This window comes from Jaculus jaculus, chromosome 17, assembly GCF_020740685.1.
Source record: "Jaculus jaculus isolate mJacJac1 chromosome 17, mJacJac1.mat.Y.cur, whole genome shotgun sequence".
Lineage (NCBI taxonomy): Eukaryota > Metazoa > Chordata > Mammalia > Rodentia > Dipodidae > Jaculus > Jaculus jaculus.
In genome coordinates this window covers 24,816,532-24,831,150 of record NC_059118.1, presented here as the reverse complement: position 1 = coordinate 24,831,150, position 14,619 = coordinate 24,816,532, and the positions used below count along the sequence as shown (strand labels likewise).

Sequence of the window (14,619 nt, the reverse complement as noted above, 5' to 3'; positions counted from 1 at the left end):
AGATGAATTGCTTGATGTAGCATTGTGTCTCTTTCTCCAGATACATAGGAGGTAGGAGGTCTCTATCTTGACCTCTCTGCATGCCATGAGGTTTCAGACCACTAGTACAGCTTTAGTAAATGTGAGCTTTCAATTTCAGTTCATCTTCCCTGTACCTTTTCCTTGCCAATGTGTGTAGTATATGTGGACTATCTGAACAGAACTTTATTTTTTAATATTTTTATTTATTTATTTGAGAGGGCCATAGAAAGGGGGAAGAGGAAGGGGAGGTAGGATGTAGGGAAGGAGGTATGGACGAGGAAGTGAGTGAGTATGGGCACACTAGGGTCTCTTGCTACTGTAAATGAATGCCAGACACATGATCCACTTTGTGCATCTGATTTTACATGGGTACTAGAGAATTGAACCTGGACTACCAGGCTTTACAAGCAAGGGCCTTTAACTGCAGAGCCATCTCTCCAGCCCTGGACAGAATTTTAAATAACAGCAAATCAGATCACAAGAATGGTGTTGCTCTGCCTTTGTTCTTTCTTGTCTTTGGATTATCATGGAGAAATCATGGGTGATGATAAAACCAAACATCCTCCTGCTTCGTAAGGCAGCATATGTGTAAGCTGTTTGTGATGTGCATTTGTATTATCGTTCTATTAGTAGTATTTGAAGTTACTCATAGGTCTGATTTTGAAGGTATTTGGTTGGTTTAATTATTTTTCCTTTTTTTTTCTAGGTCTTGATGCAGAACTCTATTATGTGAGAAATGACCTTATTAGTCACTACGCTCTGTCCTTTAACCTGCTAGTACCCAGTGAAACAAATTTCCTGCATTTCACTTGGCATGCAAAGTCCAAGGTAAGACAGTGGTCAGCATACATCATGATAAGGTTTCCAAGGCTCCAGAGGCAGGTGCAATATTTCAGGAGTGGGCTGTCATCTCAGAAGCGCTAGTTGTTTATGCTACAAAACACTGGGTCTTTATGGTGTATATTGTAAGCCATGAGCCTATGCCTATAACATTTCTCAAGTTCTTTGCAGTGAAGGAGACTACCATTTAGGTGATTAGCACAAGAAAGAACGCTTGTTCACTTTTCTTTTCTAGAAGACCTTTGATCTGTCTAATCCATAGCATCCACCTGACATCAGTTATCCCAGTAATCTTTACAGCTTATTTTTTACCACCTGTTGTCTCTCTAGTTTTGTGTTAATCTGAACAGTTCTGTAGCCTTTCTCGGTGTGTTTTAGCTCCGGTGTCACTAGTAGTGAGGACTGGAGTCTTAGGAGCCTGGCACATGAGGAAGCTAGAGTGGGAGAGAGTAGGTAGAAGCGTCTCTGATTGAGCATGTGTTTGAAGGGGAGGCACTGCAGGAGCCTCCTGGTTGGTATGGCCCTAGTTGTTCTTTCATCCTGGCTTCTGCTTTTGCATTTTTTTTTCAAGGTAGGCTCTCCACTGTGTAGCCCAGGCTGACCTGGAATTCTCATGGTGGCCCCAAACACACAGCGATACTCCTGCCTCTGCCTTCCAAGTGCTAGGATTAAAGGGGTGCCACCACGCCCAGCTTTCATACTGTTCATGCAAGCATATTTCAAAGCAGTACCACTCGTACAAACCTGGGCTGCTGCTTACTGGTAGTTTGATACTGCAGCTCCTGTTCTAGTTCTTAGGTCATAGTATCTGGTGATTTTTTTTTTTTTTTTTTTTTTTTTTTTTTTTTGAGGCAAACCTAACAGAATGAATTGGTGTGCCAGGGCCTCCAGCAACTGTAATCAAACTCCAGATGCATATACCACCTTGTGCGCATGTGCGACCTTGTGCATGCATCACCTTGTGCATCTGGCTTATGTGGGATCTAGGGAGTTGAACATGGGTCCATAGGTTTTGTGGGCAAGTGCCTTAACCATTCAGCCATCTCTAGCCTGTATCTGGTAATTTTTAGCACAACTGATTAACTAAAATTTCTTAATTTAAAAAGTTAATCATGGGCCTGGGAAGATGGCTCTTGCTTACCTTTGTACCTGTCTGCCTTAGTTCATTTCCCTAGGACCCACGTAAAGCCAGATGCACAAAGTGACACATCTACCTGGTATTCACTTGCAGTGGCAGAAAGTCCTGGTGCGCTTCCTTCCGCCCACACTTGCAAATGAATAAATACATAATTATTTAAGAAGTTAATCATATACCAGGCATGGTGGTGCACGCCTTTAATCCCAGCACTTGGAAGACAGAGGTAGGAGGATCACTGAGAGTTCAAGGCTACCCTGATACTACATAGTGAATTAGAGCAAGACCCTACCTTGAAAAACCAAAAAAAAAAAAGTTAAATCATAGGAAATTTATGAAGATGGTACAAGTTCAAAAGGCATAAATAATACAGAGTAAACAATAAGCCAACTGTTCCACTCATTAAAAAAAGTGTTTGTTTATTTGAGAAAGAGGGAGCATACAAATGGGTGAGCCAGAGTCTCCAGCTGCTGCAAACAAATTCCAGATGTGTGTGGCCCCCTTGTGCATCTGGCTTACATGGGGCCTGGAGAATTGAACCTGGGTTCTTTGGCTTTGTAGGCAAGTGCCTTAACCGCTAATCCGTTTCTCCAGCCCAGCTGTTTTGCTTTTTTAGTAACATTTCTGTGCAAGCCCACCTGGATCCTCTTCCCTGAGCAGCCCCTGGTGTCTTGCCTCTTCTGTCAAAGGTGAATAAATGGGTGTCATTGTGCCCATGTCATGTATGTATGTAATTGTTTATACAAATGCTTCAAGCTGCAATTTGCAGAGTTCTGAGCAGTGTGTCATGGTTAAGGCTTTCTCTTGCTTCATGTACATTGTAATGCTTTTACTCTTTCAGATATCATATTTTCTTAGACAGCTGGTTTTTGGTTTATCGATCAATTCGTATGAGAGGAAACTGATCTGAAATCGGAGTCACTCAAGAGGGCAGGGGAGATACAGTGTCAGGGTCTTCACTTGCACGCTTGGCTCCGATACAGTCATGAACTTGCAGAATGGGGGCTGTTTTTCTCAAGCTCTCACACTTTATCACAAGCTTTCAGTTCTTGCTTTTTAGGATCTTGCCACAAGGGTTGGAGAGATGGCTTAGTGGTCAAGGTGCTTACAGGCAAAGCCTAAGGACCAAGGTTTGGCTCCCCAGAAAGTATGGGCACAAGATGGTACATGTGTTGAATTTGATTGCAGTGCCTAGAGGCCTTGGTGTACCAGTTCTCTCTCTCTGCCTTGTAAGTAAAACAAATAAAAATAAAAATAGGATCTTGCCAAAAGGTGAAATATTTGCTTCAGATTATTCATAGTGTATCAGTTCACCGTTGTAGATGTTGTAACATTAGTTTTCACATATCAAAACCTTTGCCAGGCTTGGTGGCGCACGCCTTTAATCCCAGCACTCGGGAGGCAGAGGTAGGAGGATTGCCATGAGTTCGAGGCCACTCTGAGACTCCATAGTGAATTCCAGGTCAGCCTGGGCTAGAGTGAGACCCTACCTTGAAAAACCAAAAAAAAAAAAAAAAAAAACAAACTTTTGCTAACAGCGTTGTTCTCCCTGTGTTTACTTGGCATTGTCTTGCCAAAGATTTTAATTCCTCAGAGGCTGGATCTGTGTGTGTCTTTCTCTTAACATGTATGTCACACATGCTTTAGTGAGTGGTTGGGAATGTGTTAATTGCATTTCAAGATGGGAGTAGAACTCTGGTATTGATTCTTTCCCAGGCCACACATTTTACAAAAAGAAAGAGCAGACTACTGGGTAGCTTTAACACATAATTAGTTTCTTCTATATTCCAGAACATTCTCCAGTGTTTAAGAAAAAACATGTAACTGTGTCTGTTAAGTGTTAGTAGATATTTTAGATAGTCAGAAAGCAAAAACATACTGAGATGTGGCAGAAGACTCACCACCTACTCTTACTCTGTAGCTCTTCTGGCTTCTGGAATCTTTGGTCATTATCCATGAGCCTATGCAGGGAGCTTGTCCAAGTGCCAGCAGAAGCCCCTGGGGGCCGGCCTACTGTGTCCTCTATAGAGTGGTTTCTATGAGAGGGCAGTGAGTACTCTGGTGATTTCAGAGACATTAAAGCAGTTTGACTGTAGGCAAATGTCTTCACTGTAGGGCTCTGCTGTCTGTGTTCAGGAGGAGATGGCTTTACTTAATCAGCTGCCTGCTCATGATGGCCATTTGTTCCAAGGAAGGGAATATTACAAAAAATGTTTATTTTTTGTCTTATTCAAATATTTATGTTTTCTCTGGTTACTTTTCTGAAGTATTTTGGCCCATTTTTGATAATTACTGTTCAGATTTCCTTGTTCCAGACAGTTATGTAGCCTCTAAATAGATCTCTACATAATCAAGGTAGAGAAAAATGCACTTTAGCAATTGGCAGTTTCTTCCCTGACCTTAGAAACTTCATTTTGAAACTTGATATCCTAAAGATGTCCATAGGAGAAGAGAACTATGTCATAAATACCTTCCATGTTTAGGCACACCCTCAAAGGGGTGAGCCTTGACAAAGAATGGGCTTCCATACTGTCTGTCCTCCAAACTACTGGTTGCCTTCTCAGACCTCTTCTTCAGCCTCCTTGCTGCCTCTACCCCTGCCCCTCCACTTACAAGCTCAACTCTTTTCCTCCCTTTCTCTCCCCATTGCTGCGCTACTCTTGTCTTTTGCCCTCAGCACTACAGGTAGGGCCCTTGACCATTCTGCTCTATTCGCTATCTGATTTCATAGGGGTTCTGGCTGCTCTTCATCTATCTGTTCCTCTGCTTTTACTAACTGAGACCTAGAATACAGGAGACTGAGTGAGTTTGGGGAAACAGTAAGTGCAGCTGTAAAACTGTTAGCTTAGAGTCTCTAAGATTACTAGGTGGGTATGTCTGGTAGCTAGTTAAAGAATCTGTTAATGTTGAGTCTGTAGGATTATTAGGTGGGTGTATAAAGCAAGAGAACTTGGTGGTCTGGGCTTGTCATGGAAAATAGATTATAACCAAGCGTACTGTGTGAGAAGTATTTATCATTTGAGAATGGACCTTTCCTTGGGGCTGGAGTACAGCAGATCTGCTGATGCTGAAAAGAAGACAAAGAGGGCTCCTCTGTGTTAGCTTATTCAGGGGATGAGACCACTGAGATTGAAGGAGCAGGGAGAGCAGTAGGTGGTGAAGGGTCTGTGAAGGGAAGAGCAGTCAGTGAGGAGACTGAGGTTGTCATGTGTAAGTACCTCTCTCCAGGTTGTTCTTTCCTTTAGCAGGGCAGTCAGAGTTCTGGGGCTGCCTTCCAAGGCTGTGGAAGAGAGTGAACCAGTTTAAGGTATCAGTATGACTATGTTAGTTGGGCCCTATTGGGCATAGGCTTTGGGGATTTAGCTAGAGAAGTGATTTAATTAACCACTACATATTCCTCCTCCTTTGTGCCCTTGGTTCAGAAATGTACCTCATAAATGTTGGCTAATGTAGGGTAGTGGAGACAACTGGTTTTGTAGGCACTAGAGATGAGAGGTCAAAGGTACTGATGGGATCCTTGATGGAATGGTATTTGGTCATGAAACAGTTCTGAAATATATGGGAATGAATGCTGAAATTTGAAGCTGACAGGAAGGTGATATGAGACAAAGTGAGCCAGTGGCATGAAACATGGCTACTGTGACTAGAAGTGAGCTTCAAAGTAGAGAGGGTTCACATGAGGAAGGCCTGTTTGGAAAGGTTTTAATGGTTCTTAAAGAATGTTGACCTGGGCTGGGGAGATAACTCAGTGGGTAAGAGCACTTGCTGTGCAAACCTGAAGATCTGAGTCTGGTCCTCCAGCACCCATGTAAAAAGCCAGTCATGGTCCTGCATGCTTGTAACCTCAGGCTTGAGAGCAGTGAGTAGAGAAAGGAGGGTTTGCTGGGACTCCCTGGTCAGCCAGGCTAACAGAAACAATGGTGAGCTTCCGGCTCAGTGAGATACTGTCTCAGGGAAAAATGTGGAAGAGCAAAGGGAGGACACCCACTATCATCCTCTGGCCTCTGTGCGTACATAGAGCATGTGCATCTTTACACACACACACACACACACACACACACACACACACACACACGTCTCTCTTACAGTACACATATCACATATGCTCCCCATAAAAAGAACAAAGAATGCTGCCCCCACTGTGTATAAGCCCAGAGGGTCAGTGTTGGAGAACCTGAACTTTAGGCCCGGGAAGAAGTGCGTTAGGGCAAAGCACAGAAAGAGGTGAGTGAAGAGGTTGAAAGTCCCTTACATGGAGGACACAGCAGTGTTCACAGTAGTATATGACGTTTTGTATGAGCATCCTGGGGTTGGCATGAGTCTAGAGATTATAAGGAAACAGCATGGCAGTGAGGGATACTGTCCATGCCTCTGGTTTTTACATTTATCAAGGGTAAGCTGTGCCAGTATCACAGGTAGGGTTGCTGCATTAATCACCATATCTAACCCTCATGTGTATAATCTTTATTTTCCAGAGATGCAACATGGAAAAGTTCTAAGTGAGGAACCATGGTCTTTTGGTTCCAGATCTCATGCTGACTTCCTTTGTGTACCTCCCTTGATATGTGGTCCTGTTCAGAGACAGAATGGATATACAGGTGGTCAGCCAGCTCTTGATTAGTAATAGCTCGCTGGCACCCTTTGGTAGTTGTGACAGATTAGGTCACAACAGATACTTCCTCCTCCACTTAACACTCAATCACTGGTGTGCTACAACAAGAATACCTCATTTGATGTGAATATGGTACCAAATGCAGCTGTTAGTAGGAGTTAATATTTACATGCCTCTATATTGTCTTGCTTGGGGACTTTGAGATCAACTGTGAAAAGAGAAGCCTAAGGGGAAACTGAGCTCTGTTTCTTACAAATAGCACCTATGCCTTTAGTGATGCTAGAGCCGTCCTTTGCCATGCCTTAGAGTGGTGGTCTTCCTTTACTCCTTTTTACATGATGCACAATTTCATTAGCTTCTTCATTGGTTTTTGTTAGCATATAAATACACTTGAGTATCTCCCACTCAGAAAAGAAAAAAGGCTTTGGAACCCCCCTCCCAGGTTCCTAGTTATACTTTTTAGTTATACTTTTTGAAAATCAAATTAGGGCTGGGAAGATGTCTTAGTGGTTAAGCACTTGCCTGTGAAGCTTAAGGACCCCGGTTCGAGGCTCGATTCCCCAGGACCCATGTTTGCCAGATGCACATGGGGGCACACGCGTCTAGAGTTCCTTTGCAGTGACTGGAGTCCTTGGCACACCCATTGTTTCTCTCTCTCTCTCTCTGCCTCTTTTTCTCTCTGTCACTCTGAAATAAATAAAAATAAGACAAAAGAAATTAAATTAAAATTGATTTTTAACTGATACAGACAACATGAGAATTATACATAGTTGTGGGTGCCATGTGATGTTTTGACACATGTACACATAAAATATTTAAATCATTATAGAGATTTGTTTCCTTAAGCATTTATCTTTTGCTTTTGGTAAAAACATTAAAATGTTTGCTTGTTTGTCTCTCTCTCTATATATATTTATTGGGGAGAGAGAAATAAGATGGAGAGAATGGGCATGCCAGAGATTCTAGCTGCTGCAAACAAATTTCAGACGCATGCACCACCTTGTGCATCTGGCTTACATGGGTCCTGGGGAATTGAACCTGGGTTCTTAGGCTTCGCAGGCAAGCACCCTAACAGCTAAGCCATTTTTCTAGCCCTAAAGTATTTTTCTTCTAGCTTTAAAAAAATATGTTTACTTATTTGAGAGAATGGGCATGCAAGGGGTAGGGTCTTGCTCTGGCCCAGGCTGACCTGCAGTCCACTGTGTAGTTTCAGGGTGGTCTTGAACGCATGATCTTCCTACCTCTGCCTCCCAAGTGCTGGGATTAAAGACGTGTATCACCCCTGACACACCCAAAGTTTTTTTTTTTTAATTTATTGCCAAGCAGAGAGAGTGATTATGAATTATTATGGGCACCCCAAGGGCCTCTGGTGACTGCAGATGAACTTACATGGGTATTGGGGAATTGAACCAAGGTCATTAGGCTTTGCAGGCAAGTGCCTTAACCATTGAGCAATCTCTCCAGCCCCTCTTCTAGCTTTTTGATATTTATAACATTGTTGTAGTATGTAGTCATCTTACTGTGCAATACCACCATAGAACTTGTTTCTTTTCTCTGATTATAACCTAGTACCCACTAGTTCACTAGTTAAGTCTCATTTCCCTACTACCACTCAACCCAGCCTTTTAATCTTTTTCTTTTAATTTAGTTTTTATTTATTTATTTGAGAGAGAGAGAGAGAGGCGCAGATACATAGTGAGAATGGGCACACCAGGCCCTCCAGCCACCACAAAGGAACCCCAGACTCGTGTCACCCTGTGCATCTGGTTTACTTGGGTACTGGGGAATTGAACCTGGGTCCTTAGGCTTTGCAGGCAAGCATCTTAATCACTGGGCCATTTCTCCAGTCCTTGTAATCTTTTTCTACTCACAGCTTTTATGAGATCAACTTGTTTAGATTCCACATACGGGTCACATCATGTGGTACTTGCCGTTCTGTATCTGGCTTATTTCACTTAATCCTGTCCAGTTTCATCCATGTTGTCACAAACAACAAGATTTAATGCATCACCAAGAAATGGCTCTTGTCAATATTGCTTCAGCAAATATGGGCTTGCAGATGTCTCTGGAAGTTTAAAAATGGTTTCTTGCACCCTTTTCTTCCAACTCTTTTTACCCTACTAATCTCATGGTTCTGCCATTTCTAGCTGTCTACTATGGTCACTTGTGACCCTAGAATGGGAGAAGGAAGAATGCATAGGAAAATTCTGTGGCCAGGGTAGAATGATAAGAACTTATTATAAGGCTTCATTGAAGAGCTCAAAGATGCCAGTTTGAGCTGCTTCTCCCATGAACTCTGGTAGCAACAGCTGGCACAGTTACACCTCACTGGGCAGATCAGTGTTGACAGTTGATGGTGGCCCTCCAGCAGCATTCCATTTGGTCGCTTGTAGATTCTGAGAGCCAAGACTATAAAGAATAAACATTTTTGAAAAAAATGTATTTGATAGAGAGACACAGATATTAGAGAGAATGGATGTGCCTTAAGCCTTGCAAGCAAGCGCCTTAACTGCTGAGCCATCTCTCCAGCCCAAGAATAAAGGTTTGTGTGGCTCACACTTGTGGAGGCCTGAGCTCATGACCTGCTTACCCAGTTGCTTTGGGCCTTTGGCAAACCAGAATACTATAGTGGAAGTTTGTGTGGATCAAAAGCCACTCACCTCATGACCTCAAATAAAATAGTACATGCTCCCAATGGCCTACAAACCTCTCACTAGGCTCCACCTTCTACAAGTTCCACTATCTCACAAAAGCACCACTCTGTCAACCAACCCTTTAACACATAAACCTCTGGGGGAAACTTAGTAGCCCGGTTAGAACTGTGGTAAGAGCAGACTAGAGAGTATGATTTCGATACTCCACGAAAAGTTGTGTGTTAGGGTTGTTGATTTGTTAGTCACCTAAAGTCCCTTATAACAAGGCATTTATCAAGTGGAAAAGGGGTTACAAAATTGTTACGATGTATAAATTACATTTCTCAATTCCTTGGTTCTTCATGTCTGATTCCACAGGACTTCTATTTTGATAGCTATAATATCTTCAGGAGGACTATTGTCTTAGATGGCAGATTTTAGGGAGAATGGTGGTTCTGTTCTGGACACCAAATAGAGGTTGACTTACTGGTTGAATTTTTATCCAGTTGATAATTCCTAAGACTATTTCTGACAGTTTGTATTTTATTTTTCAGAGCTGGGTTGTTTGTACATATGATAGCCCATTGTATTGACTAGTTAATGAATCCATGTAGGCTGCTATTGACCTTTTTGTTATCATAGCTCCAGTTTATTTTATTTCTCTCCATCTTCCAGGTTGAATATAAGCTTGGATTTCAAGTAGACAATTTTGTGGCTATGGACATGCCCCAGGTTAACATTTCTGTTCAGGGGGAAGTTCCACGCACTTTATCAGGTGAGTCTAAGTCCTTAAAGATAGGCTTAGCATACTGCTTCAGATGTGCCGCTGACCTCCCTAAAAGGACAGTTTACTGATGTGCCGTGTGTCTTACCCTGATAGGTATAAGATGTATAAGTGCTTTGAAAAATACTTTGTTTGTTAGAGCATAGGTATTACTATCCCAGGCTGACCTGGAACTCATTCTTTAGCCCAGGCTGGCTTCCACTTCCTGGCTGTTCACCAACCTCAGCCTCCTGTAAAGTGGTGGAATTATAGCCATGTGCCACCTTGCCCCATCTGAAGAGTACTTGTGTTTTTTTTTTTTGAGGTAGGGTCATGCTTTAGCTCAGGTTGACCTGGAATTCACTATGTAGTCTCAGGGTGGCCTCGAACTCTTGGAGATTCTCCAACCTCTGCCTCCGGAGTGCTGGATTCAAGGCGTGTGCCACCATGCCCGGCGAAGACTCCTTTTTATGAATTTTAGCACTGTGCTCTTGAATCATTCTCTCTTTTCCATCACTTGAAAACTGTCTGTTCTCTGCTATTCTTTATTTCCATTTCTGCATTGCTGGCACTGTCCTCTTGGTGTAATCCCATATTCCACAGTGTGGTCTGACTGGTCACTGCATCACAAGACAGCAGGTCCATCAATTCTCCTCAGTCATCTGGGCCCCTGCCTGCTCCACTGTACATGCCCCAGCATTCAGCAGTTCAGGCCTCTGCATATGCTGGCTTCTATCTGGAACCATCTTTGCCTTTTCTCTGCTTGTGAATTCCTGTTCATTCTGTAAGATGAAAATCTACATAGTCTTTTTCCTGCTTTCTCCCCCTCCACTAGACTTCTGTTCTTCCATAGCAACTTGGTATTTGACTGCTAATGAACTGATAAAGTATCTGGTAGTTCCTTGCTGTTCAGCATGGTAGCTGTTGTGGGCAGCTACTAGAACATTTCTGAATAAGCAGAGTCAGTGTTGTATTTACACCAGCCTAGATATTTTAAAAAATATATTTATTTACTTGAGAGAGAGAGAGAGAAAGAAAGAAAATGATGCTCCAGGGCCTCCAACCACTGCAAACAAACTCCAGACACGTGTGTCACCTTGTGCATCTGGCTTATGAGGGTCCTGGAGAATCAAACTTGGGTTTTTTGGCGTTGTAGGCAAAGCACCTTAGCTGCTAAGCCATCTCTCAAGCCCAAAAAATAGAAGTTTCTTAACAAATGAAAGCATCTGCTGCAGCTGTGTGGTGAAACTTTTCTGGCAGTTTTATTCATTGTTGTTAGTGACACATGTTAATCTAGCTTTAAGACAATGCTAGAAAACTAGTTGATTTTTATAGTTCAGTAAAAAAATTCAGAAAATGCTCAAATGTCTTATTCAACTCATACTAATGGAAAAGAATGTATTCTAAATCTGTGGGGGAAGAAATGTTAAGAATATATATGCTAAAGTCTACTGTTCCGTTGCCAAAATTATTAGAAGTGCATATCTTTCAAAGTGAGTTTGTATTTTGGAAGGTGGTGCAGTTTTTATTAGTAGCTGAGAATTTGTAAGTTTTATTTGCAAGTTTGTTACAATGTTTTTTCCCCCCATTGCTAATGTCTTTATCTTATTAGAACTAATGAACATTCTTTTTAAAAAATATTTTATTTATTTATTTTACAGAGAAAGCAGAAGGGGGAGAGGGGGAAGAGAATGGGCGTGCCAGGGCCTCCAGCCATTGCAAACGAACTCCAGACACATGCACCCTTTGGTGTATCTGGCTTACGTGGTTCCTGGGGAATTGAACCTGAGTCCTTTGCTTTGCAGGCATGCCTTAATCGCTAAGCCATCCCTCCAGCCTGAGCATTCTTTTTTAAATGAGCCAGCTTTTAAATGTGATTATTAAATACACATGTACATTCTCCAAAGAGTATTTCCAAGCATGCTGTATACCTATCTGCTCCCAATACAAATAAGGATTTGTTGTTTATTTTTATTTTAAGCTGTATTTAATCTACTGATCTGCCTTCCAGCTCCAGCAGAAACTTCACTATCCTCCAGTTCCACTGGTTCTGATTTTCTCATGCTCTGTACCTTTTGTAGCCAAGTGTGACCTAGAAAGGATGCCCCTGTCCTAGGACCGGTGGCATATTTCTTTCTGAATACCCCACATTAACCCTACAGATAGCAATATATACAATGCTGTTAGGACTGCTTTTCTAACCTTTACATTTTTTATTTATTTTTGTTTTTTTGGTTTTCAAGTTAGGGTCTCACTCTCTAGCCAGGCTGACCTAGAATTCTCTATGTAGTCTTAGGGTGACCTCAAACTCATAGCAATCTACCTACCTTTGCCTCCCAAATTCTGGGATTAAAGGCGTGTGCCACCACACCCAGCTTTTATTTTTCTTTCGAGGCAGGGTCTCACTCTAGCCCAGGTTGACCTGGAATTAACTCTGTAGTCTCAGGGTGGCCTTGAACTCAGAGGTCCTCCTACCTCTGCCTCCCAAGTGCTGGGATTAAAGGTGTGTGCCACCACACCCATTTACATTTTATTTATTTAAGAGAGAGAGAGAGAGAGAGAGAAGGAGGGAGGGGGGAGAGAGAGAGAGAACACGCACGCACGCACGTGAATGGGCACACCAGGCCCCCCTGCCATTGCAAACTCCAGACACATGTGCCACCTTGTACATCTGGCTTACATGGGTCCTGAGGAATTGAACTTGGGTCCTTTGGTTTTGCATGCAAGCATCTTAACTGCTAAGCCATCTCTCTCCAGCCCACTTTTACATTTTTTAATGTGTCAGTTAGAACACGTAAGAGCAGTACCTAATTGCATTTTGGTATTGAGTATCTTTCTCTGTTTCACTCACTCTCTTTTTTCTCTCCCTTTCCCTTCTCCCTCCCCCACCCCCCCAAGATCTCATGTTTCCCAGGCTGGATTTGAACTTGCTATGTAGCTGAGGATAGCCTCATATTCCTGATTCTCTTGCCTCAACCTCTTAAGTGCTAGGGTTGTAAGCATGAACTACCATTCTCAGCTTATCATGTTACTTTGGTGGGTAATATTGCTGAACCAACTGGTGAGGTCAGTAGGATTTGCCTTGTGATTCTGTAGCTTTAATGTATTAGAATAGCAAGATTTACAAGACGGGTGATGTATCAAAAGTTACAAACGATCATCCTTTCTTTTATGCCTTGTTGCCTTCTCTAACACTTGTCTATATATAGTTTATGAAATATAAGGTCTAAAATTGTGGTTATCTGAAAATGTATTCTCTGAAAGCTTATATTCATTGTTTAAGGATACATTTTTGTTTTATTAGAGCAGAAATCAAAATGTTAAACAGTGCTATTTTGGAATATTAATACCTATTTTTTGAAAATTGAAATATTTTCTTTTATTGCTTTTAAACAGTGTTTCGGGTCGAGCTTTCCTGTACTGGCAAAGTAGATTCTGAAGTTATGATATTAATGCAGCTCAACTTGACAGTAAATTCATCAAAAAATTTTACAGTCTTAAATTTTAAACGAAGGAAAATGTGCTACAAAAGTAAGAATTTTTTTATCATACAATATTTTTATGTACCTTTAAGATCAATAATAGTTTGTTGCCCTTGTACAGATTTAATTATGATCAAGTCTTGACTATAGTTGCAAATAAGAAAAGAAAACATGACTAGATGAAATTCTGGGCCAGGTTCCTCATTCAGGTCCCATTCAATCCCTGCTTTCTCAGTTTTGTCAGAATTGCTAGGTAGTTTTCTGCAAAGAATGTGAACCATCAGTATTTCAGGTATCTGAAGAGGTAAAGAAACGAGTGAAAATCTGACAGGGAGCTACAGAGCAAGTGAAGCTGGCTTTATTTGCTTTATGAAGTTGCTTTTATGTAAGAGCAATGCTTTGGGGCCAACTAGACCTGGGTTGGAATGAAAGCTCTGTTCTTTACAGGATACTGGGATAAATTACTTAGGCTCAGTTATTTTATCTATAAAATGTCTATAATACTTGCTACAGAAGATTTTTAAAAATATTTACTCATTTATTTGTTTGTTTATGTGAGAGAGAGAGAAAATGGGTGCACCAGGTCCTTCAGCCACTGCAAACATGCTCCAGACGCTTGCTCCATCTTGTGCATCTGGCTTACGTGGGTCCTGGGGAATCCAACCTAGGTCCTTTGGCTTTGCAGGCAAACTGCTAAGCCATCTCTCCAGCCCTCAGGATTTTTTAAAAAGATAAATCTAGGCTAAAAATAGAATTGCACAGGTGGATAATTAATAAATATTTTGTTTTTTGCTTTGAATTATATTACTGTTACTCAGGAAATCTCAGTAGAGATGAACGAGTTCCAGCACACTAAGTCTGAGATCAAAACTTAGAAGCTATCTAGTTTAATCCACTTAGTTTAAGTTGCACAGAGGTTAAGTTTTCAGAATTTACAAGGTGACTTAGGTAGAACTGGTTACAGTTTAAGAAACAAACCAAAATAAATCCTAGGCTCAGTGATTACTTTCATGCTTTACATACCATAACCCTATTCAATCCTTAGACAACCCTAGGCAACATGTTCTTATTACCTCCGCTGCTGGGAGAGGAAACTGAGGTCCAGAGAACCTGATAACTTTGTAAGGTCAGAT

General features: G+C 41.7%; 1 protein-coding gene across 2 annotated transcripts in view; it reads left to right on the top strand.

The window, feature by feature from the left end:
- Ryk (receptor like tyrosine kinase) overlaps window positions 1–14,619 on the top strand; it is a 95,504-nt gene that overhangs the window by 32,590 nt on the left and 48,295 nt on the right. For both annotated transcript variants that reach the window (XM_004664337.3, XM_012950089.2), the window contains exons 2-4: window positions 728–849; window positions 9,917–10,016; window positions 13,401–13,535. In XM_004664337.3, coding sequence (XP_004664394.2) covers window positions 9,959–10,016; window positions 13,401–13,535 — 193 coding nt within the window. In that variant the 5' untranslated portion in view covers window positions 728–849; window positions 9,917–9,958. The remainder of the gene's footprint in view (window positions 1–727; window positions 850–9,916; window positions 10,017–13,400; window positions 13,536–14,619) is intronic.